Source organism: Pezoporus wallicus, unplaced genomic scaffold (genome assembly GCF_028554395.1).
Source record: "Pezoporus wallicus isolate ANWC-B61680 ecotype Strahan unplaced genomic scaffold, APGP_CSIRO_Pwel_v1 scaffold_7107, whole genome shotgun sequence".
NCBI lineage: Eukaryota > Metazoa > Chordata > Aves > Psittaciformes > Psittacidae > Pezoporus > Pezoporus wallicus.
The window spans coordinates 2,423,517-2,449,164 of record NW_026642114.1 but is presented as its reverse complement, the minus strand read 5'-3'; the positions used below and the strand labels follow the sequence as shown (position 1 = coordinate 2,449,164).

Sequence of the window (25,648 nt, the reverse complement as noted above, 5' to 3'; positions counted from 1 at the left end):
GTCTACTGTTTCCTTGTACTGGAATTGGCAGATGTCTGCAGTTTTAATGAACAGGGGATGCTGTTTATCTGAATATTGGAACCAAAGCGAAGGATGTAAATTATGCTGGAATGTCAGAGATCAGCGCGTCTCAGGGAAACAGTTCACTTTTTTTAGAAGTGACTTTCTTCTGAAAGTCAGAGTTTAGTGTGTTAGCTAAGAAGATGAGGTAGGAAATGTAAGTAAAAATAATGCAGTAGTGAATTTGCAGAAGGAATACTTCTAGCATGTTCACATATGTTCTTTAACTGAAAGAGTAAAGGGAATATGTGTAAAGCATTTGGTGATCAGACCCTTGTAAGTTTTGCACTATTGGATATCATATATGGGAAAAATTGTGACTAGGACTAGAACACTGAGACTTCTGCCAGAATATTCAGCCGGAACATCTTACACCCTTCTTTAAGTCTTGACTATGAATTGAAATGAAGCCTTTCAGGTGATTTTGCAGCAGTAGTTCTGCTAGATGTTTTAAAAGTAAGTTTTCACAATTTCTTTTTCCAGACCTTCAAGTACATGGACATGTACATCTGCATGCATTGTTTTTAAAATTTTTGTTAAATGATATTTATCAGAAATTAATGCTATTGTTTTGTTATTTGGAGAATTATTTGTTGAGAGAGCTCTCAAAACAGGATTAAGAACAAATTTTGGAATTTGGGGTTTTGTTTTTTTTTTTTCTTTTGAAGCAGGATTAGTATAAAATCTTAAGTCTTTCTGACAAAGAAATGCTAACTTATGTTGTGGTTTACCCCAGCTGAGGAATGGCATGAGGAGCAGAAAAGGCATTAGCTCTGTGTAAGTTAATAGTCTTTTGAGAACTTGTATTATTTCAGAAGAATCCTCCAGGACACCAAAGTTTTACCTGTTTGTGTGTTGTTTTGGTTTTTTTTCCCAAAAGATAGTTTAAATTTAACAACCAAGTAGCAACTTTTCTTTGTAAACTCTCCAAGAACTCATTGTTAAGGAGTAAATGCTGTAATTCTAAAGCAGTTGTTATGGGTTTGGTTTTTAAATACAACAGTGGGGGAGTAGAGATGGGAATCCATGCTTACAAGGGTAGAAGAGAAACGATAATGATCAAACTTAAGCTCATCTGGTTTTGCTTTTTGTGTTGTGTTTTGGTTTGGTTCTTTTTCCCGTAGTTACTGAGTCGGAAGGATAAAGCCACCTTTGAAAAGTTGGAGTATGTTATGAGTAAAGAAGATAATTACAAAAGGCTTAGAGACTATATCAGCAGCTTGAAGATGACTCCTTGTATTCCCTATTTAGGTAAGTTGAAGCATTGCTAGTGGGAAACGCTAATGACAAAATGACAAACATACTTCTCCAGTAATTACACAAACTAAACACCATCTTTTCATGAAACTGTTTGAACACTTCAGTAAAGAATCTATAACCACTAGTTGATTATGGATGCTCTGTATTTGACAAGAGCTAACTTCACTAGCTTCAGAAAGAAAACACCTTTTAAACCTCACAAGCACTTCAGGTTTTACATACAGTATCAGTTTTCTGGGAAATTATTTTCCCATATGCTTTATAGATACATTAACAGACTTCTGGAGAAGTACTTAAATTGTTATGCCTGCTAGCACTCTTAGTGATATATACTTGACTGTTACAGTAATGATGGCTTTTAATTTATGAGAAGGTAATAAATCACCAACCTCTGAGATAAGTATATGTAGATCTTGGTTTGGAACATGATAAAATTGCTGCATTTAATTATGCTAAGGTGACAAGAGAAACTGGGTTGTTATGACTGACTCAGCTTTATAGAATAATTATGAGTAAATGATATTCCTCTGTATCTGAAAGCTAGATAAATGTGTTTAATATGTATTGTGTTTGTTGCCAAGATAATCTAGTTTTACTTAATGTCTCCACTTAGTTTGGTTAAAGTGGTCAGTGTGCCTTTTTTTTTTTCCTTAGTGTAGCTTTTCTTTGGTATCATAAGATGTTGATAAAATCAAGGTAATGTTTACCCATTTTTTTACTTTTTGAGGAAAAAATAGTTGATTTTTTTTTTCAGCATAAGTTGCTCTTACACTTAAATTCAGGATGACCTTTTTGTGGTCACTAAGGCGTAGTAAGCTGTAATCAGCTGGTTCCTGAGTTTGATACTTCCTTTACTCAGCTGGGTTATTAACTTCTTCAAGCTTAAAAATTTGACAGTCATCTTTACGCTGTGAGCTGTGCGTCCATCACAGTACTATTTCGGTAGCTTCATAGCTTGATATGGATGACAATACCGTCATTGATGTCAGAATCTAGAATGATGCCTCTAAAAAAATGCATATATTTAGGTTTTGTCAAATCTGTTCAATTTTGCATGCTTTATACTTAAAAAAAAACACCAAAAACAAACAAAAAAAAAACCCAAAAAAAAACTTTCTGTGGAGAACCAATAATAATTTTAGTGACAGTCCTATAGAATTCCTCATTCTGCCTTCAGTTTTTACTTCCTTGTTACATCCCTCCCAGAAACATCCATCAGTTTCAACATGATCTTAACAGCTGTTAATTTCCTGTAATTTCAGATATTCAGAAACTGGTAATTATTTGTGCCTAGAATGGTAGAAGCATCATGAGCATATTTTGTCTGAAGGTCAGGTTTGAAAATTGCTGGTGTGGTATACTATCATATGCTACCCTGTTTGTTGACATAGCTATTAAAATTAGACCCAAATTAAAAGGGGCAAAAAAGTCAAGCATGTGATGTGATTAAGCATGTCATTTCGTAGCTTTCTCATCATGTGTACACACATAGCATATATGCACTGTATATGGTTCTGGAATGTGGTTTCTAGCTTTCCAGATATTTTTTAACTATGTGCCATGGTTTTTGAAATTTGAAGCCAGACTCAAATTGTTTTCTTGCTGATTAGAAAAGTTCTAAGCTGATCAGCTGTCACATTTTTTGAAATCTCATGATACTCTGACCTTTGCCATTATGGTCTTCTGGTACTTACTGTTATACAGAGAAATCTTTATGCTTTGGTGTATTTGTCTGTTACTTTAAAAATCCTGCATTACTGTGTGCAAGTGTATATTAAAAAAAAAAAGGTGAAATGTTGGAAAACAATGTTTTAAGTTTTGTTCTGTTACAGATGTTTTCCTCAATACATTAGCAACTTCTTGCCTAGCTTTTGTATTAGAATAGGCTTTGACGTTTGATAGTTTGTTGAAGTGAAATGTGTATTTCTTTTTTACTTAGAAAGAAATGCTTTTTGCTATAACCTGCTGTGGTTAAAGAATATGTTGTGACCTGGTTTCAAATTATATCAGTTCTTACTGATGATATGAAGAATATCTTCAAGTGTTTTTTAAAATTCCAAGGGAGTAGCATACCTACTGGTGCATTCCCACTAAAATTAATCTTGTAATGTTTAAATAATTGGAAAAAGAGCAAAATTGCCTTGAAACTACAGTTGTGACAAATCTGCATCTATCTTGGAGGATTGGCTGTTGAGACCAATTATTCTCATTTGATTTCAAGCTTTACTCTCCGGTAAGACCTGAGTAGATCTGCAGGAGTGTTTTTACTAAAAGTTCCTTCCCAAGGCATTTTTACTAATGCAGAAGTCATATGGGACAGAAGTAACTTAATTTGCTTGTATTACTATTTTAAGGTTACCAGGTAATAATTTCTGAAAGGATCTTTTTCTGCTGTTGCTGGTATAAAATCTTAGTGCTATTCCTGGTTTAAAAGGCATAGAAAAATCTACCGAAAGTCTGCAGTTCAAGATCGTGACTGTGGTGTATGCCAGGCAGGGGGATTAATCATAAGGTCCATTCCTATTAGGGGTAAAAAAGGGGTGTGGTAGTGCTTTCTTCAGTGTAGATGTAGAGATCCTGAAGTTTTGCTCCCCTAAAATGCTTTCTAGAAGAGTGCAGAGAATCAAGCCTGCCACACAGTTGTATTTGGCATTGCAGATCCCCTCTGGAGAAGTATCAGCATTCATTGTGATGAGCCGTGTTTGGAAGGTCATAGGTAAAATGAGCTTATAAGGAAATTTCGGCTGCGGTTTCAAGGATGAATGCTTTACCATTTAGAGGTTACTAGGTTTACCCTTATGCAGCCAAATATCAAATGTGGGTGTGTAGTTTTTTCACGACTGTCTTAACATTCTAAGATAAAACTTAAATAAGGTGGTTGGGTTTTTTTTTGTGTAGTCTTTGCAATGAGAATAGAGATGCAAAAGTATAAATTGTTTTCTTATTACCACAGCTCACTCACCGTGGTCAAGGTAAAGATGTCCTTCCACATTTAACTAGGGGGAGAAATAAAAATATTTTTCGGTTTGCTGCAGCAACAGGTGTGATGTGCTTTCAGAGTTCTAGAAATGCAAGTGAGAGCAGCGCATTGTCAGTGTGCAAGGATTAAGAGCTGTGCAACACCAATAAAAATGTTCAGCATTTGGTCCTCATTTACACAGTGTGGGGTATGTTGTCAATGTTGCATCACTGGTCCAACTAAAGTAGCCAAATAAATGTGATATTTTGCCTTAGAATAAAAACCCATTCTTACAGGGAGTCTTATCATGGAGTTCTGATTATTTGAGATTGCACAATGAAACGATTGAGCCACTTCTTGAGAAGTAAAATTTTTATTTAACTAAGCAGTACTACCTTGTGAAATATGTTCTTATAGCTGTTTTTCAGGAGTTATATCCAGAAACAGAAAAGCTGAAAACAGGTTACTGAAGTATTCATATGATGAATATTCAGCTACTTCAGTGGTAATGGTTGCAACAGACTTTGGAAATATATGTGAAAACTGTGTTTCAGATTTAGTAGAGGTTAAACTTTTTCAAGGTCTGTTTGGTTAAATTTGGACTGATAGTACAAGAATGGTGAAAGTTATATCCTTCCCAGACAGACTGCTGCTGAGTGTCCAGCGAAGTTAGCTTGATGCTACATATGCCTCTAAAAAAAGTGTGAGTGAAAACATTTAACTTTTAAAGTCTTTTACCCTGCTTAGGAAATTCAGCCTGAAAGCTAAGAACTGGTAGAGTTACAAGCATTTTAAAGTAGTAAATTATTGTAGAGTATGAACCAACCTGAAAAAGAGATACTATGCTTTCCCTTCTTGTAATCTTAAATCAGCAGCATACAATTAAGTCTTCTCTTTCAATAGCACAGCATGTGTACAGTCTGAGCTTTCTGGATTTATTTTATAATAATGTTTAGCTAACATCATCCTACAGCTTTAAATTGGGGAAGACTCAACTTTTTACATGTCTAATATATAAGATTTAATTTAAAGGCTGAGTGCAAGCTAATTTTACTTTTGGGTTTCTGCAAATTACACCTTTCACTGACTGTGCTGAATAAACAACCACTGTTTTTGTAGCAGGCAAGAGATCCTTGTGGTAAAATAAGATCTCTTCCAAGGAGAGGAAATCTGTCGGTTGAATGAACTAAAGCTGTCAGAAGTGTTCATTAAAGGAATGTTTTGGAGGGCATTTTCAGCTTTTAAATTTACTTGAACTGTTTTTCTGTCTACTTACCATAGAAAAAAAAGAACAGATTATAAATAGTCTGAATTTTAAGCATTTGCAATTAAAAAGCATTTGTATGCTCAATGAGGTCTGTACGATATTTGTAACAAACAAATATTCCTTATATGAAGAGCAATTTCATAATTATCATCGTTTATATCAGATAAAATTCTTGGCATTTGGGAATGGAATATACTGGGACTAATGCCCCACCTACCCAACCACCCCTGCAGCCCCAATTAAGTATTGGTGAGAGTTGTTGGCTTTGATTGCTGACCAAAGATTTAACTGCAACCCTTGCAGCCCTGTATCATCAGTGAAGCTTTATCAGCTCCGGGGAATGTGTTTTGAAAGCAGAATGCTATTTTCTCTCCTCTGAATTACAAATGAGATTTTGCATTGCTGTTGATATCAACTAATTTACCATCACAATAATATTATTCTTTCAGCTATTAGGGTTTCTTCTGTTAAATAGGGGCAAAGTTCTTTAAAATCCTGAAGGCACATGCAAGGTGTCAAACAAATACATTGGTTACAGTTCAGAACAGCATATTTAGGTTTTGTGTAATATCAAATTAAATTAGGTAAGCTGTGTGGCTAAGTACAATTAATAAATTTTATATACTAGAAAGAAAGCTTTAGTTTTGGAGACTGGTACCTGAAGCAAACATTTTGTTTCTGGTTTTGGAAGTATCTTGTTTTGATGCAGTGGGGTATGACCTTTTGTTGGAAAAAGGTTGTAAAGCATTTTCTAATCAATTTCTTTAATTACATATTAATTCAAGTGGAAATTTAATATCTAGAAGGTAGAAAATTTAATATACAGAGTATCAAAAGTTTTATATACATATAGAGGAAGGGAAATGTGTGTGTCCTAAGAGCAGCCCAAGTTTGGGTGTTGGGAAGAATACACTTGGAGCTGATTTCTAGCCTTTGTTTTATTACGTCAGCAGAAAGCTGTGTTGGAGGGAAGCTGCTAATGTTCAGTGACTTGGTCCTTCTCTTAATTAGTATGTGTGAACACTTGTTCAGATATCAGTCACTCTGAATTGGAGCAGGGGAGGGGTCTCCCAAGTGTCAAGTCATGATTTTAATATCAGGACTTTTGATTTTTGCTATTTAAGTTCAAAGTATCAAGACATATTTTTGTTTAATTAAGTTCTTTGAATATTGAGGTTGAAAGTAAAATAAGTACTGAGCAATTTAGTTGTCTTAAGCTGATCAGTAATTATATACAATTAATTTTTCTTACATTAGGAACAATTTGCCTAAGTATTTTACAGAAGGTAGGATATGCAGATCCTAAGGAATTCTCTACATGACTAAGACATCTTATGTTTAATATTTAGTTCACCACTTCATACTGAAATGATTATTTGTTGCAAAAATCCCTCTGCTGCCAAACCTAGAATATTTTCAATTTTTGTGTAGCTTCTTGGAGTAAATCTTAAATCTTAGACCAGTAATATGAAGTCAGATTTTCATTGAAAGTAATACCAACATTTTTAAATAAATTGTTAAATAACTAATCAATTTTCACATTAAAGCAAGACAATGTCATTTCACATATTTACAATTAAGGGTTGAATTAACCTGAAAAAAGCATAAGCTTTTTAAGTGAAAAAGCTTATATCTTGTCATATGTCTGGATGTTTTTTTAACCAGCTTTAATGACTGTTTACATAAAGTATGCTGGACTTGAACAAAGATAAATATGCTTTGCAAGCACAGACATCTGCTTTGGTGAATGTGTGTTTGAAAAAAACACCGTCACAGTGGAAAAGCTTTCTAAAATAGGAGAACAGGGAAAAAAGAAAGACAGGAAAACTGTAGACCTGCGTTTTGCAGGAGCAGATTGTGCAAAATAATGATTAAAAAGTAATGTTTTATTTTTCTGGAACTCAAGCACTGAGAAGTTTCTACATGATCACTTGAGCACTGTGGGGTATTCTTCCTCAGTCTATAGGTCTGATCATCATTTGAACTGCTTTCAAGGAGTAGGAGCCTCCCCGGTACTCAGCCCAAAATACTCCATCCTGATACTTGCTCCTGTAGTGGCCTCCTCTGTACCACACCCCATTAAGGTTGGAGTGGGCACACGCATTGTACCACCAGCCGCCTTTGTGAAAATGAGCGCAGTTGCCTGTGGGACAAAAAGAGATGAATGAACTTTAAAGAGGAGAAATGGAGATTAGCAAATGCTTTCACGTTCTGGCTTATTCTTAGAGTGAACTTTGAAATACTTTATAACCTGTTGTGGTCATAGCAATTGCTGCTTCTACCTAGACTATAAATTCTGTTGTAACAACAGCCAGAGAGGATTATTGACATCTTCTTTAATGTGTCAGCTGAAAACTAAAGAGATCAACTGTAGACTACCAGCAATGCTTATCCATGAGCTAACATTCAAGGAACTTGGAATATGTACTGTTTAGAAATACTTCAGTGGAAGCAACGTGAGTTGATACAGTTCCAAGCAGCAGGCTACGCTTAGGCGTAGCTTACGCAGTTCCACAAAGAGTTGCTTGTAACTTGTGTATTTACTGTTACAGGCTTGTTTAGGAGTTTGCAAGATTTGTCCAGCTTTATGGTTATTGACCACTGAAAAAAAAAAAAGGCAGCTTGAAGTACTACACTCCCCAACCTTTCTTTTAGTGCTAGGGTTTTAAGAGGAAGGCTGGAGTAAGAGAATTGAAATGAACAAAAAACTGTCCTTCAGAGAGAATGAAACAAAGTGATCTGCCCATTTCTCAAGTATTGGTGCATAACTAAGCCAGTGCACAATTGCAGCTCCTTTTATGCTGCTCAGACGCTTTAGTTTGTGGTGATAAAATAATTCCATTATGTGGCCACAGCGCTACTTTCAGAGATCACCTGGACAGATAGTCAGGCTACAAAGTCACATGCAAGTGATAAGGGTGTGTCATAGAGCTAAATAGAAAGCTGGCTCAAGTGTGCTTGTAATGGAGGTGATAGAAATTGAATTTTTCAATGGCTCAGAGGGTTGCAGGAGCCCTGTCAATGCGATTTCATAATCGATTTGAAGCATCTTTCAATAAAGTTGTTTTATCAGAATTTACATACTTTTTTGTACTTTATTTTTTAAAGGTGGTATCACAAATGTAATCTGCTGTATTCTCTTTTTACATATGTACCAGTTTCCTTACCTGAATACATATCCCTGTCTCTGTCCAGTGTTGTAAATTGCTTTCCGTTATGCCATATCATGGAATCGCCTGCGTTTCCTTGATATGTGCCTAAGCGTAGCCTGTAGAATTCACTTTCAGGTTCCAGGCGGAAACTGCTGTATTCTGCATAAACCTTCTTGTTGCTCCAGTCCTCTAATTCAATCAGTAGTCTGTAGTTATCCTGATTGGTAAGCATGTAAATATTTTCTAGTCCCAGCCAGTACTCTCCATCAATGTTTCCAAATCCTTTCTGTGCAAAAGAAAATCGGAAGTGGTGTTGGTTTAGGTTTTCTTGTTTGTCAAACACTCATCAGCAGGAGTATTCCAAACCGGTAGAACTAGGGTACTGAAAGCCTTTTAAGCTTCTGAATGTCTGCTCAACCCATGCATTTAAATGCTTTATTTTGTTGCACTTGGCCATTTATTCAGTTAGACTGCTAGCTGCCTGAGGTACTGCCAGAATCAGTAAAATCTTTAAGATTTCTTTTCTCTTTTTAAGGTAAAGGGTGATAGAATAGGGAAGCTGAAAGAACAAAAACTTCTTGATAAAGCTAAGAGGATCTGTAAGAATATATGAATAATGAAATTTAAGGGGGTATATTTCCAGGTTGGAAAGGATATTACGATACCAGCAGTTTCAGTGTTCAATGTAAATGACTTTCTGTTGCCTTTTTAATACAATTACTGTTAGTTTTTTTTACTGTAAATTTCATCACGCAATTCATCTATGATCTTTACTAGATTTGGAAATATAAAGATGTCCTTCTTTTCAAATCATGAACTACCAGTACACTAGCTGTGAAGTGATAATTTCATATCTGCTGTTTCCTGTCCCTGAGTAAACAAGTGTTGTTAGTGTTTGTTGCAGCTAAAGTAGGTACATTATCCACCACAGCAATCTGCTATGTGTCCTAGTCTGTGAGGTCTTCCTACCCTTGTTCTCAGGACATTGATTATGTACGACCTACAGTTGATTTCCTGCTTTGAATCACTTTCTGAAGAAGTCTCTCTCTAGCAGATAAACAGCAAAATTAGGAGCCTAGACGCTTCTAATTCAAGCTGCAGTTTCACGAGTGGCTTGAGCTGATCTAGCAGCATGCTGCTGCCAAAAATGGTAGCAGTGCTTTTGGCCTGGCTCATGGCCACGTTTGCAGTACTTCCCTTGGGCCAACATTGTAGCTGCACAGCCACACAGTGGTCAGAAAAGAATCGGAAATGTGGGCATGAGAGACATTTCTGTTGTCAGTGTTGCAGGTTTTAGTTTAAAGCCAGTCACAGAGGTGCACCTTCAGATACTTGAAATTAGGTGAATCTTTGGCCACTGCAATTTAATGAGAAATCTTTTGGGGGCAAATTTGCCCAAGCTTGAGCAATTATCACCATTTACACACTCTTACATTTTCTTTGCATTTTGTTGAAAATATTCATGGTTAATTTATAAGGCACTCTGTAACTGCCTCATAACATTAAAAAAAAAAAAACAAAACAAAACAACTGAAAACGCAACCACTTTTCTGAGAAGTAGACTGAATAACTACTGCTAAATAATTAACATTTGAATCATTACATTCCAAGAATGCAAAAAGTGAAAATCCTCATTGTAATTTTTTGTCAGCTCCTTTGTATATATTGTACTGTTTTAAGATTACCAGTTGAGTTAAAGATGGCTCAGTTCTGTCTTCAGATAAAATGCACATGGCAATTGCAGATCCACTACAAAGCATAGTGAGCGCAACATCATATGGAAAAACTATCTTGTATGTATGAAGTCAGTAGGTTTCATACCATCCAAACCCAGGTAGGTTTCAGATCCAACCAAATGGACTTCTAGATCTCCTGTCTAGCATGTGTTCAAGGTCAGGTTGGACAGAGCCTTGGGTGGCATGGTTTAGTGTGAGGTGTCCCTGCCCATGGCAAGGGGTTTGGAACTAGATGATCTTAAGGTCCTTTTCCAACCCTAACTATTATGCTGGAGCATAATATCCCAGTAACAAATAAGAATGTATTCCCCTTCACTAGCCCTACATCTTCAGATTTCTAACCTAATTTTACAGGTAGAAATTATATCCATTAATGCTTTATTAGGAACTTTTTGAAGTTGAAGACCTGATCCTGCAAATCTGTTAATATGCTTAAATGAGTATTTCCACTGCCTGGGACCCCTTATTCATAAGGGAGACAATTAAGCTTTTAAGGTACTTGCTGTAGGTCTCAGTGTGTTAATAAAAATAATGTGTTTAGTTAGGTCTTTGTAATAAACTACTTCCTGGTCACTGTCTAGAATAACGTGTCTCCCCAGTTGTTGGGTTGTGCATTACAAATGCCGGCTATTTAAGACAGTAAGTTTATACAGAGTTCAGTAGTGCATTGTGAAAAGGGTCATTCCCACTGAAACGTGTTTGCCTCTGAGGAATGACCACTCTTTCTAGTTACCTTTGTTGATAAAATTAATTTTACTGTCTTAAGCAGCTATCTGTTTGCGGTTCCTCAGTGTTTATCATTCAATGCAACGGTTTGTAGTGAAGAATTGCATTTGAAAAGTTTGCATCATCTTGACTGCAATAGAAATATCAGTGAAATGAAGTAGCTGATTTTCTGCATTCCAGAAGTTACCTTGTAACTGTCCCAGTTCCTGAAGAAGTTGACAGATCCATCTGTCCTCTTCTGAATAACTGCCCATCCTCCAGGGTCCAGGCTGTTCTCACACCATAGCTGCATTGGCTCATTGCTATTTTCAGGTTTGATCATATAAATCCCGCTGTTGGAATGCCCAGCTTCCTTGGCTTGTTGGCAATCTTTGAATGGACCTTTTTGAAAGAAATACTGTAAGCATTCAAGCTTGGCTGTGCAGTGGACATAGTTCAAGCATATTTTGTAATGGTAATGGAAAGTCAGTAATTAAGGTAAAACTGCCATGGAAAATAGTGTAAAAAGTTACTGTCTTAGATAAATTGTATATATGTAAATAAACATGTCAATACTCCATATATATTTAAACAAAAACTTGATTTTGCTAAACAGATAATTACTTTGGTTACCAACACATTTTTTAACTTCATCTATGGTGTTCTATTGTGATCTATACACTGATATTTAAGAAGTGCATTATGATTTTTACTATTTTCTCCTTCACTTTTCTTCTCCTCTCTTTATCTTTTGTAAAAGGTAAATCTCGGTTTACTTCATTGTGCTCTCATCTGAATAAATGTACATGAATATTAGTGTATCCATTTGAAACTAGTGGAAGTTTGAAATAGACCCAGAACATGAATGACACACATGCACCCTCCCAGTACAGAAATAGTTCAAGAACTGCTGTAAGAAATATTTGCTGCCAAAGTCTAAAGATGTCGACTTTAGTGTAAAAGTATTCATACGCTGTATAATTTTTTTGCCTTTACGTGCTTACCCAGTTATAGGATCAGCCTATTAACTGGGGATAGGAATCTTTTAAAAGTTTCATGTGTCATCCTGATGTGCTATGTGTATGTCAATATCAGTCAAGCAAATACGCAAGCAATGGAGAAGGACTTTTGAGCAGCTAAAAGGGTTCACATCCTTTTTTTCAGGGCTGTGATTCTACAAAAATGCTATTGCTGTTAACAGTACTGCTTGAAAGCTCTATTTTAGGCCATGTGAGTAGTGGCTTTACAAATACTACTTACAGAAGAGCATCTGGTTATTTTGCAGCTTACATATTTCTGAAAATTTTGCCCAGTTTGCCTTTCAATTTTTGGTAGTATTTTTATTTTCTATCTTTTAAAAAAAGGATTTATGTTCATGTATCATTACTTCAGTTGATTTAGAGACTGGTTATTTACTAATGAAAAGCAGGGTGTGTTCTGATGGCTAGTTAGTGGTCAGCACCCTAAGTGCTTTGAAAACTCATACTCAGTAAATCTGAACTTAAATTACCTAGAGCTTTCCTCTCATTTTAGGAGGTTTTCTCAAATCTACTTGGAAGTTTAGAGAAAACTCATCAGTCAGAGACAAAGCTAATGTGCAAAGAAACATAGGAGACAGTTACTGAGTTTATTGCAAAGTAGAGGTTGAGTGAAGGTGATCTTCACTGCAGATTGAGATTGAAAATCATGAAAGTTGCCATTGGGATAAGTGTTTAATTAGCAGAAATCCAGAAAGTACTTCATATTAGAGTGCAAAAAGCTTGTGTATCTAATGAAGGTGACTACTAGGAGACTCTGGCTGAGACAGTGCTACCAGGAGCACTGCAGGCATTAAGCCATCCTAAGTACTGCTGCTTACATATTCTGTACTGTCAGTATTTATCAATGTTTTTGTCGTTCTTGCAGTGCATACAGTAGTAGCTTAGGAAAGAAATACTGTAGCTTCAGTATATGAGGGATTTTTCTCTTGCTCACAGTTAAAATTTCCATGTAGATTGTGTGCATTGCAAAGCTTACCCAGTGGGTAATTTCCTTGGCTAAGTTGGTTCTCACTCTCTCTCTTTGAAATACGTGAAGTAAATTTGGATGCTGTATAAATGAACAGGGAGGTGTTTCTAGAAGTATTGTTGTAAGCAGTTTTTCCATTAGAAAAAGTGTAAGCAGGAAAGTAGTGATCTTTGTAATGTTCGTTGAATAGTAAGAATAGTTCAGTTAGATCTACTGTGTATTATTTCACATGATTTCTACTGAGGAGGAATTGGGGGTTCATTTTTCCGTAAGATGTCGAAACAGATGTTTGGAGCGATTTTAAGTAGCTTTTAAGGCAGAGAGAATTGTGCTGCCCTGATTATATAATACACTTTTGGTCACTTCTGAATTTCAGCTGGCACTGAGGTCTCAGGATGCATCTCATATGCTTTTTGATGCTCAGATTTGAGTATGTGCTTATCACAAATTAATGTTGGACTAGAGGTAACAGACTTCTGCTCTCAGTATAAGGAAATCCAAGAAATCGAGTGACTTTCAGTGTATAGCCTCGAGTCACTTTCGAGAAGTTCTTTTGTTATATGTAATTCTTTTTTAAGTTCATGGTGTAAGAACTGAACCCTTTTCAGTGGAAATACTGAGATTCATGAAGCAGTGTAACATTCTCCACAATGCTGGTATGAGTGGACACTCTGGCTAATGAAAAAAAAACATAATTTTTCTATTTAAAATATTATTACCTATGCAAGGAGTAAGTATCTCATGCATATCTAGTCTTTTGTAACAGTCTGTGTAAACTCTCAAGTTGCTGAGACAGAAATGGGAGATTCTCTGAGAAGATGTTAAATATTACATGTTTAAAATTGTGGTTTTGACTTATGATTTAGTACAGATCATATTCTATTGTAAATTAGATGTAGTAGAGAAGGAAAGTGATTAAATATTTTTTAAGTTGGAAGCTTAATAAAATTATGACTGAATCTTCTTAAAGATGCCAGACGTTACCTTGAGCAGATGATATAGAAGCTTTGCTTATTTAAAACTTTGTATAGAGAATTTTTGGGGCAATAATAGAGGAAAATTCCAAAATAGAATGGGGCACATATTCAAAAAAACCCTACAACATGTTGTTAACAGGGAGGTATTAGCAACAGAGGGCTGTGTGTAACTTTCAAGTAATTTGTCTACTTAAAGCTACTTTTTGCAATGTAGTGGCAGTAAAATTTGGGGATGCTGGCTATTGTTTGATGGACTAAGAATTGTGAAAATTATAGTTCACAGGAACATTATTCTTCCTCAGTTTCTAGAGCCAGTTGTTTATCCTGTCATAACCAAGCCTGACAGATCTATTTCTAAATAGGTTTGTTTGGTTTTCATTGGTCTTATTTGACGTCTTTATAAATAGTCACCATCTTTTAACTGGAAAATTAATTTCTCTGTGACATAGTTTTGGTTCTGCGCACCCTTCAACGTGCTTACCTTAATTTAAAATATCAAGGAGAATAACTGGGCTTTGTGTTGCAAGTTAGAAGTTTTGGTTTTGATGACTGATGCTGTATCAGCTGTAGCAATTCTGAACCCTCATTTCCCCAGAGAAGAAACATTTAAACTTCAAACTTGGGAATCTAATATTAAATAAAGGAAGTTGAATAATGTTAAAAGAAATTGCCTAATATTTCTTTATGTTCCTTTACAAAAACTGTTTCAAACTGTGAACATTTGCAGTTAAAGGGGATAGTGAAAACCATGGTAGACAATTTGGAGGAAAATACTGCTGTTGCTTCATTTTGTATGTACAGCAGATATATACTGAGGGAGAAAAAGATGAATTTATACAAAACCTTAAAGCATGGTTTTATGGGAAACAGGAAGTTGCTGGGGTTTAAAGGATTACAGTTTTGCTGTTTGACCAGACATTAACATAGTGCCTTTATATTAGTTGTTTCTTTTGTGTCATGGTACGTGATTTAAATTCTCGTGATACCTGGCATGTTACCTGGGTTTGTGCTGGAATTTTCTGTAGACCCTGAATAAAAATAGTTGTTCTTTGCATCAGCAGCTAGATTTTTGTAATGCTGTAGAACAGTCCCAAGTAAACATTTGTAATAATTTTAGGAACCAAGCTGAATTTCCAGCTGTGACTAAAGGCAATTTGAAAGCAAAAAAAGCCAGCCCAAACCCAACACACATACACACCTCCCCCCCAAACCCTTTTGCTGTTCAAGCTAACAGAAGCCAAAAGCAAGCACTTGAACTGCTTGAAGTCTGAGAAAAATGTATTTTTCTGAATCCTTAATTTTTTTAATTGCAATTGTGTCGAACTTATAATAGAGTAAGAATCCTGATAGATTTAAAGGCAGCTCAGAGGTAGTTAAATTTCGTCACTAGTTTTTTGTTACCTTTTTTAACCTGAAGAATGACACAGTCTCCTCAATGTGTTTTCGTAATATTTATGGTGTTAGTTTAACTTGCCATCCTCTACTGACATAAAATTACTGGCAATGTAGTTATTTAAATTTTCAAAGTTCAGTGCAGGTATCCTTTCAGACTTATCTAAGAGACCTATTGCACAGTTGTGTTGGTGGAATTAGATGTTAATTTCAAACAGCTCGGAATAGGAATAAAATCCTTCTAGCAAGATTAACTTCTGGCAAATGTATATGTGTAAGTATAATGGACAACTACTCTAAAATTATTTAAGATGAGGTACTTTATCTTATTCACCATTGCCAGTTACTTTATCATGTAGCTAATAGGCATCTTCGAAGAAACAGGGCTAAATACCAGAAAGTATGAAAGTATATGCTAATATAGAATTTTAATTCCCGTACCTCAAACCCAGCTGAAGACAGAAACGCCAGTACTTTGTGACTCAGAGGTGTAAATTCTTCAGATTGAATTTGTGAGTATCAACTATTTCAACAAATTCATCTTATGCAGCTATATCTTAACGAGTAAACTGTCAAACTAAAGCTTTCCTCGAGGCAGGGGGAGAAAATCAGAATCAGGAGCAAGGGCTAGCTGTATCAGATACTTTTTAAATTCTGCCTTCCATTTCTATAGCCAGGACAGTTTACCTCTGAGAGAAATCTTAGGTTATGTAAATAGTGATAGGTAACTCACCCTCATTTATTAAAGCCAGTGGTGGGACTCTGAAAGGACTCTTTGTAGGAGAAGTAGCTGGATCTGGTGGTGGTCTTACATCTCTGTCTCTAGGGTAACCTGGGTCTCGCTGTATCTCATTACCTCCCAGAAGAATGGGAGTGTATGGCTGGCTGTTAGGAATGTGTTGTGGCACAACTTGAACAAGAGGTGGAGACCCTTGGGTGTCCTGTCGCGAGAAGATTCTCAAGCACTGCTCTTCTAGCAAGGAGATGGTCACAGACTGATTATTTACAAGATCGGTCAATGCTGCATATTTTACTTCAAGCTCTTTGTATTTTGTTGCCATCTTCAACATTTCTGTTGTAACATTAAGAACTTTGTTTTCCAGTTGGGAAAGCTCAAGTGAGTTATCACGTTTTCGAATAATCTCATGCAAGAGTTGCATATAGAGTTGGGTGACCCGAGAGTTCATGTTACGACTTTCCTTCCTCAGTAATTTTACTTCATTCACAATGTTTCCATCCACATCCACTACCAATTGCAAAATGTCAATCTCCCGCTTTTGCTTGGACAGCACATCCTTCAAGTTCTCTATGTCCATTCTTGTGACTTCATCTTTTCTGTTACCAGTACCTGGTCCATTAGTATTCACACAAATTGGCCCTGTAATTTTTTGTTCTGGGACCAAGAATGTGTAACCACATTTCTTCCCTTCCTCTCCACTGTCTGCTGAACGAGGGTGCCTCCGCTGAGATATTTTATTTGGTGTAGATTGTTCTGTACAGCGCCCAATAGACAACAGCAGGAACAGTAGTATACACAAAGTCCATTTAAATATCTTCATTTTAAAGCAAGTATGATGACTGTCAGAAGAGACTATTGAACAGATAAAAACCAAAATGATTAAATAACTAATGTTCCTGTACTGTTTAAGCTGCCTAAACTGATGGGTTTGCCATGCTTACATGTATATAGACAGGTCTTTGCAATCTGTTACTTGGAGTTAGATTCCATTAGATTAGCTTCAAAGAATAGGTCTCTGTTTTGAGCAGCAAACCCTAAAATTTTGGTACTGGATTTAGTAGAGAAGTTCTTGCAATGGATAAATTTTCAGAAACAATGTTCTGCTTATAGTCAGTATTATGCTTTCATTATAAATTCGACTGCAATTAAATGCACAAGGTTATAGAACATATAAAGTGCTCTCAGAATATCTTCATCAAAGGGAAGTAGAAAGACGATAGTATTTTCAAAAATGTATAAATATGGGAATTTATGTAAGCCTTTCTGGTCCTCTTTTAACTTTATATATACATATGGATGTATAATTTGTTAAATACTATCTACATACCTATTCATACATACATACACTTTTCAAATTTATACATGGACGTAGCAGACTTGAAAAATACACACATATCTAGTGCTACTTTTGAACATTAATGTTAGGCAGGAGGTTAGCATAAAATAATTGTCTTTAAATGGTGCAAAATTACATACTCAAGTAACTTCAAATTTGTAGGGAAAGCCTATAACACTGTTTGCTCTGCATGTGTTCCTAGTTAGTTGCCTTTGGAGATGAGCATTTAAAATTGTCACACTATTTTTGTATCTGTGAGAGTATTTTTATCCAAATAACATTGAAGTATCAGGTCTGTTATCACTATAAATATGATACCGAAGTGTTTTTTAAGAAAATAATGTATTTCTTTTAAATTTGTGTAAAAAATTAAAATGCAGTGATAAAGATTCAAGAATGATTTTAGAGACCTGTTTTTTAGTTTTATTTGCTAAATATTTGATATGATGACCAGAGTACCTAACGAGAAGAAAAAATTGAATCCAAAAAACACCAAACAAAAACCACCCAACCAACAAAAAAAAACACAGACCCTCATTTTGCATGTCTTATTTATTTGTCAAGCAGATTTCTGCTCTTATCTCAGCCACTAATCTCGCTTTCCTTTCCAGACTACTGTTAGCAGGCTTAGGAGACCTTGTACAGTGGCCTTTGTATAGTTACAAAAAGAAAAAAAATAAACCCACAGAAAGTTAGTTTTTGTGTTGTTCCTGCCAAATTCAAGTGCATTTGGCAATCCTGAAATAGTCACCTTGAGAGAGAAGCAGACCTATAACGCTTCCTTTACGTTCACATTTATAGATGTTATGGTGACTTTTATGTCAAGTCACTTCTCCCACTTTCTGGCTTTAATGTTATTGCTTCTAATGATGTCTTCTCAACCTTAGAGTCTTTATTTTTTGCTTCACTAAGGGCAGGGGTTACACAAACCATACTGTGCATGCAGGCAGGAATTATATCTAGTGATCTTGATCAAATGTTGCCTAAAAGATAACTTTTTCGCTGTTGTATCTCAAACCCTACTTCTGGTTGGTTAAGAAAACACTTGCTTTTAACACATACTGAAAATCATTTCTCACCCTCTATAAGTGGAGAGGATACATAAAAATGTTGATAGAGTTTGTATTTCTACAGTCACTTCTGTGTGGTTTTATTGTTAGCATGTAGTAGGAAGTATTTTGATGTCTACTAGTAATTTTTTTTTCCCAGAAACAGGTTAAAAGCTCTGTTACTATTTCTTGGCTGAAAATGGAAGTCCTGACTTGTTTGGTTTGGTTTGTTTTTTTTATTTTGGGTTTTTTTGGGGGGTTTGTTTTTTTTTTTAAGTAGGGGAAAGTATCACTTTTCTTCAGAACTATATTTTTCTTTTGTCATTTCATATATTTTAAAATACTAATCACTTGAACTATGTTCAGAGTAGAAAGTTCATTAGGTTAAATTTCGACATGAATCATGATAAATACATGGAAAACAGGTCTGTGTGGTTTCTGACTTGATAAGAATGAGCTGAACTACTTGTCTGAAGTTGATATTTCTTCACCTCAATTATTTTTCAGTATTCTTAAGTTCAGTGTTTGCAGATGCAGGAAAGTGACGTCATGGCATATGGTTAAGTTTGAAGCCGCAATACAAGTCCAGTATTTTACTATTTTCACAGTACGTATCAGCTACTTCATAGTCCAAAAAGATGAATTAACACTATAGTTTTTGATAGTTTTTAAGGACCCTACACAGTTAGTTAAATAATGAATGGCTGGGGTTTTCCCACAGCAGCACATTTTTCCCTTGAAATACATTAAAACTAAATGAAGCATTTTGCAGTGTTGCCCACCTTCTGGCCATGTATTCTGCTGCAGTCTGCTTTCTGGATTTTTTTAAAATATTTTATGTCTTGATTTTGAACTTTTACACTTATGTATTGAATTTGGAAGTTCTGTATCTACATATGTGCCATAAAGTTAATAAGAAGGTTCAACATAGCCTAACCAAATGCAACAGCTGCATAAGAACATGCCGTAGATCTTTGAAGTAATTTAAATATTTTAAACTGAGACATTCAGATAAGCAGGGATGAGTTCCTTCTGAGTGTCTACCTGGTAAGGGAACATGTGTGCTACCATGGAAATTCTGACGTTAAAAGAATTAAACATCTTACAATGTTGTTTGGTATGTTTGAGCAGCTTACTGCCTAACTTGTTATGCAAGAATAGGTTCTGAGGAAGATATTTACCTGGAGTTTTAATCAGCTTAGAAGGAAATGAAAATGCTGTTCAAAAAATTTCCTGATGTTCTGGGCAAGCAGCTTAAAAAAATATAAACTGTTTATCCAAAATATTACAGAATGATAGCCTAATACATGAGACCTAAAACTGACAAATATTTGAGTTGGGGAGCAGCACAAGGTGTTTTAATCCAATGCATTATGTCACATATGGCCAGGTTTATATGTTTAGGTAGTGTCATAACTGTAACAAGCTAAAGTGATTGAGACTCAAGAATTAGTTTAGACAGAACCACAGTCTCAAACCCTTCCTGCAAATCTAGAGTTACTTGTAGTGAGTGGGGCTGCTGAAATGCCTGAATGCAAACCTGGCAAAATAAGCAAGGGAGATTGTGATTATAGATACTATAGCTTTAAAATAATTATTTAACTCTTTATGAACTGTCATGGGTTTAAAATTAGAATAGGCTGTCACTTCACTTGGTTCTGTCATGTTTTTGTTACCCAGTTTTAGGTCACAGATTTCTGTAGAAGTTGCATTATATCTGTTCTGGCATGCTGATCTTTTATTGCTTGTGCAGGAGGAAATGTGCAGCTAGTCATAGCTATGCAAACTTCAGCATCTTGTCAGAAATATTCAGAGCTGTAGATAGGGCTTCAATACCATTTTATGTTTTAATACCATTCATTTTCTTCTGGTTTCTTTCTACTTCCAGACTGATCCCCATGAAAACACAAAACAAAAAAAATAAACAAAAAGAAAGGGGGGAGGGGGGGGGAACCCAACCTAACCTTGTTTCTAAAATTAGTCTTTATTACTTCTGAAAGTGTTTAAAGGAACAAAATTCCAATTTAAAATAGCAAAAACTGCTATAACATGGGCTGTGTTACCCCCAAACATATTGTATCACTTAATTATTTTGGTTGCAGGGATGAGGAAGTGTGGAAGCTATTAAATATTTGAAAGTTTTGTATTTTCTACTCAGCAAACTATTTGTTCTTTATTGTATACTGTGACTCTTGCATTCAGGAAGATGTAGAGTCTGGAGACCCACAACACATATTAGAATCTGTTCTTTCAGAGCTGACAAAGATGGGGCAGTATAGGTTGTTGTAACTGAATATAATGGAAGTGCTGCAAGTAAATGTGAATCCCTTTGTATGGAAAGCATATCTTTGTATATACTTAGGTATCTTTATTCAGGACATTTACTCAAAGAATATAGTCAAATGATAAATACCAGCAGTGCCCTCTATTATAAACCCCCATTTATGAACATGTAAAGCAGAAGGAGAAGCAAACAGGTTTTTTTAAGAAAGTAGATTAATAGTGTGAAAGATCCTTTGAACATGATACCAGTTAATCTGAAAACACTCTTGATTTTGGGCATACTTCATTTTCTGTTAAGTGTGTCTAAGCAGCTAAAAATCAATAGAACTGTCTATGTTTCCCTATCTCTGTACAGAGTAAGTGGAGATTTTTGTGGGCTTAGCTTAAAACTGGGTCCTTAATGTTAGAAGTAACACTGATATGGGGAAAACACTCTTATTGTAGGAGAAACGTTCACATGGATTTTTGATGTACCATGTACTTCAGTAAGTTACTTTTCCCTGTATAATCAAGTGTTTTTTTCCAGCACGTCACTCTACCTTTGCTGAAATAACAGTGTTACTTCTATTGTATTGACTGGGATCCAGGAATAGTATGTGCTTGGGTTTTGTTAGATACATGATACATTGAGTCACAGAATTCTGCTTCTTTGAGATTACAAGAATCTGATTCCTTCTAGGAAAGGCAATCTAAGCATCTTCAGGGGCTTTTGAAGTAGCCATTAAAAATATGTCATATTTTAAAATTATGTGTGCTTAGAAATTCTCTGTAGAAAAGATTTGTGAATCTTGCCATACTAGATATTCTGAAAACACAGAAAAATACCATAGCATTCCCAGCTTTTTGGTGAAGGTATTTTTATTTGAGGGTTCCTTTATATTTGTTTGCAGCCATTGTATGTATTTGCACCATTTTAACAGGCAGGTACAATGCAGTGTTGCATTTTGCATCCAGAAATGTGTTATTTAGGGGCTTCAGGAATCTCTGTAAATCATACTGAGGACATTAAGCATCTAGTGATGTTTGTTATAGGAAATTTTTACTTAATTCATTGGTATATAAATTTTAAGGACCCAGACTATTTCGGCATGTTACAAAAAAACAAACTAAGCCCAGTAAAACAATAATTAAGACCTGATAAAGTAATGTAGTTATTGGCAAAAGTTTAGAAGTTCAGAATTTCCATTCTTTGAGGTAAATTCCCGTAAAACTTGGCATAAAAAAATGGCATATTTTTACATCATACTTTAGGTCATTCTTATGGCAACAGCATAATGTTAGTATTGTGTTACTTGTTTTAAGATAAGCATTTCAAAATTCAAACTCTAAAGTTAGAAGACAGGGAAGGAGAGAGAGTTAGAACTTCGCACACAGTTTATTGCTTTAAAATTGACTCAGCTGTTCTCATTTGTGAAAGATTTGGGAATTGTTCTGAGCAGCATAAATCAAAACCTTGGCTAATCATGAATGGAGACTGGTGTCCAAGGCATACTATGTAAGCTTCAAATGGGATTTTTGTTGTTGTTGTTGTTTAGATTGTTCTTTTTAATGTGTAAAGAAGCACAAAAAGATACTAAGAAAAAGTGCTCAAGAACTTGGAAAAGATGCATCTTTCTTGTTTGTCAAGAGTTTCAGACTTAGCTACTAAATCTTAATTAAGTCTGCTTTCTGTAACACTTTGTCTCTTCTTTTAGTACCACCCCTTCATTCTCGCTTAATGTGTCAGAGATTTGAGTTTGTTAATACAAATTTGTAACTTTAATTCTTTTCTATTGTTCTGTTAACCCTTATTTACCATGTTTTAATTTCCAAGTCAGCATGAATAAAGGCAAAAAGTAGGAGATTAAGTATTAGCAGTTCTGGTTTTTTTTTTCTGTAATTTTATCTTCTGTTTGTAAGCAATATTTTCGTTTTAATCCTTTATGAGCCACTGCATCCTTTCCCTTTTCTTCCCCCATACCCTAAAAAACTGTGACAAAACTCTCTATTTTCCACTTAATATAGTGTTGCCTTTTACGTTGCATTTCATGTTTAAGAAATGAATCTTTATTTAGAAACAAACTGCTGTTCAAGTGAGGTATAATTAACTTCACCATAGTTCCACAAAATGTTAAAGGGAAAGATTAGTGCCTGTTGCAGCAATGTTTTTTGATTTTCAGCTGCATGATTGTTTCTGCTACAAACTTGGTTATATTCTGAATCACCATATGACTGCTTTCTTGATTGGTTGTACAACTCATACTACTTCTATTGCTCAGAACTATCATAAATAAAAATTTAGTGGAAATGATATGCAATAATTGCTACTTACAGATGTGCATTGATTTACTTGAGGCTTTTTACAGTGGTTTTATTGAGGTATCCATTTTCTAGTTCTAGTAATGCTAGGTCTGTGCTCTACTGTTGGGTGAAATCCAGCTTCCCTGAAATCGATAGGATTTTTGGCTTTACTTTCTGGTAGGATTAGAATTTCACATTAATACGTTCACAATACTCAGATTACATGCTTAGCAAAAGAATATGGTAGTATTAGTTTTCTGTAACATTAGATATCAAAATCTGTGGAAGGTTTACAGCTAAACAACTGCAATTTTTTCGTTCTTACAACTGGAGTGATTTAGTCTCTGCTGTTATGCAGAGTCCTTTTTAATTCTTTCCAAGTTTCCGAAGTCTACCAAATGCCACGAAAGTGAGTTTTGTATTTTAGTTGTCAGACTTCTCTTAAGATGAGAGAGATTTGTTTCTTCACATAGTTGTATGTTGAAGGAGAACTAGGTAGAATTCACAAACAGCTCAAAATTAAACTTGCAAGTAAGAATAACTTTAAAACTTACCAAGAAAAAAAGGCTTCCAGCTGTTTTGCTTCTGTGGTAGATGGAAAATCCAGAGGCCAAGTTGCTTTTTCTTCCTATATTACCCAGTGCTGTGGATTGTTAATCTGCAGTTGGAGTTGAAAACTGCTTTTGTCTTCCTCTGTTAGATCCAAGCTGTACTGAGGAATTGAGTTTCTCCATACAGTAACCAAGCTAACTAATCATTAAGAAGAAAAAAAAAAAAGAAAGGAAAAAGTAATGTTCCAGTGTGTGTTATTCCAGATGAGAGAAAGAAATGACTTTTGAAACTGCAGTGTTTTACTCTCACATGCAGGAGTGCGCTAACCAGCTACAGCTGACCCAGATTCCATATACATCACTTCTGGACAGTGTTTTTTTTAAACAAGCACACACTCAACTTAGACGTTCAGCCCACATATGATGTCACCGCCAACACACTGAGAGCAGGAGAAACTCCTCCTTCGGATTTCCTATCCATACCCTCCAGAAGAGGAGGGGGTAGGGAGGCTGAGAAGCTCTGAACAAGGAAAGATTGTTTGCTGGTAGAAGGGAGGGTACCATATGGCAACAGACTGTGCTAGAGTTCAGCAGGCAATTACAAATCAAACATTTTTACTACGCTGCCTAAAGATGCCTTTCAAGTTATTACAGTGCTGGGCTTCATTTAGAAGAAAGATTCTTTCAGGCTGATGAAACTCTATTTGTGTTGCTGGGAATAAAAGGGGCAGCCTGGCTGGATACAACAGGAAAAATGAACCATTTATAGTCTAGAAGAATGTTCAACAGAATGTCGCATTCAATTCTTGATGTTCACTTAGTAAGAAACAGTTCCAGTTGTTAAATGCATGAAGTCTCCATACATGTGGAAAATCTTAAAACTGTGTGTGATGATTTTGGGTAGGTATCAGAATATTTGATAACATCTGACTGGTGTTAGAAGTAGCAAAAGCCACAGAGATTAGGCTCTGTGAGGAATGCTGAGTTCTGTCAATAGTCAGCCAGCACTTAAGTGTGTTTTTGTTTGGTTTGACTGATATTTTTGCTTTCTTTACAAAGGATGTGAAAATTATGTTTGGAAGAGAATTATCCTAATATGCTTTCAAAATTACTTTGGACTTCACAGAAATGCATCAAATAAATATAAACAACAGCTTTATACATAAGAGTTCCTGATGTAGCTAAAAGAACAAAAATCAGTGCTTAATTGAGCAAGCTATTCAGAAAGATAATCCTACAAATACATTGGCTTATAAAATCCTGCATAATATTGCAGGTGCCTCCTCACAATGAATTTCCTTAATTATAGTTAGTAAGCATGATTTACTTTCTGTAGAAAACTTGAGCGGGTTTGGGTTTTTTAAGGTCTGTTTGGACATGAAAATTAGGTTTGGGACAGTTTATGCAGTCTAGGTGGTGTAGCAATCGAGTGTGACTATCTGATATTTCTGATTATTCTTTCTGTTTTTTAAGTAAACTGATTCTAGCAGAACAGAAAAATGAGAAATGTAGTTCTATATCAGATCATGTGTAATACCTTTTTGTTCACTTTTTTTTTGTATGTCACCTTTCAACCACAAGTATTTTAATTTGTTTCTGTGTGTGTGCACACGCGTGTGTATGTGTTGATTTTGGAGTGATGCCCAGAGTTTCCCAGCTCACATTTTGAGAACTGTACTGGTTAGGTGCTATACAAACACAACTGCAGTTCTTGTGAGGTTGTATTAATAGCCTTCCACCTGTAAAGCTAAACTTCTTGTTATGACTTTGGTTATACAAGGCTGAGAGGTGAAGCAGAATATAATTTTAGAAATTCCCTGTTACTGAAATAAGTTTCTTAAAAATCTTAAAGTTTGCTTTGTTGTTGGGGGGGGGGGTATTTTTTTAATATCTTG

The 25,648-nt window shown here is 35.5% G+C and overlaps 2 protein-coding genes across 6 annotated transcripts in view; one reads left to right on the top strand and one right to left on the bottom strand.

Annotated features, from left to right (window-relative positions):
• The window catches only part of RALGPS2 (Ral GEF with PH domain and SH3 binding motif 2), a 117,687-nt gene that overhangs the window by 60,280 nt on the left and 31,759 nt on the right, over positions 1-25,648 (top strand). For all 5 annotated transcript variants that reach the window (XM_057427455.1, XM_057427457.1, XM_057427456.1 and 2 more), the window contains one exon: positions 1,185-1,311. In XM_057427455.1, coding sequence (XP_057283438.1) covers positions 1,185-1,311 — 127 coding nt within the window. The remainder of the gene's footprint in view (positions 1-1,184; positions 1,312-25,648) is intronic.
• Positions 7,412-24,150, bottom strand: ANGPTL1 (angiopoietin like 1). Its single transcript, XM_057427460.1, has 5 exons — positions 23,757-24,150; positions 16,249-17,106; positions 11,348-11,541; positions 8,714-8,984; positions 7,412-7,689 (listed from the first exon to the last, which is right to left on the bottom strand). The coding sequence occupies exons 2-5, from the start codon at positions 17,072-17,074 to the stop codon at positions 7,502-7,504; spliced, it is 1,479 nt and encodes a 492-aa protein (XP_057283443.1). The 5' UTR covers positions 17,075-17,106; positions 23,757-24,150; the 3' UTR covers positions 7,412-7,501.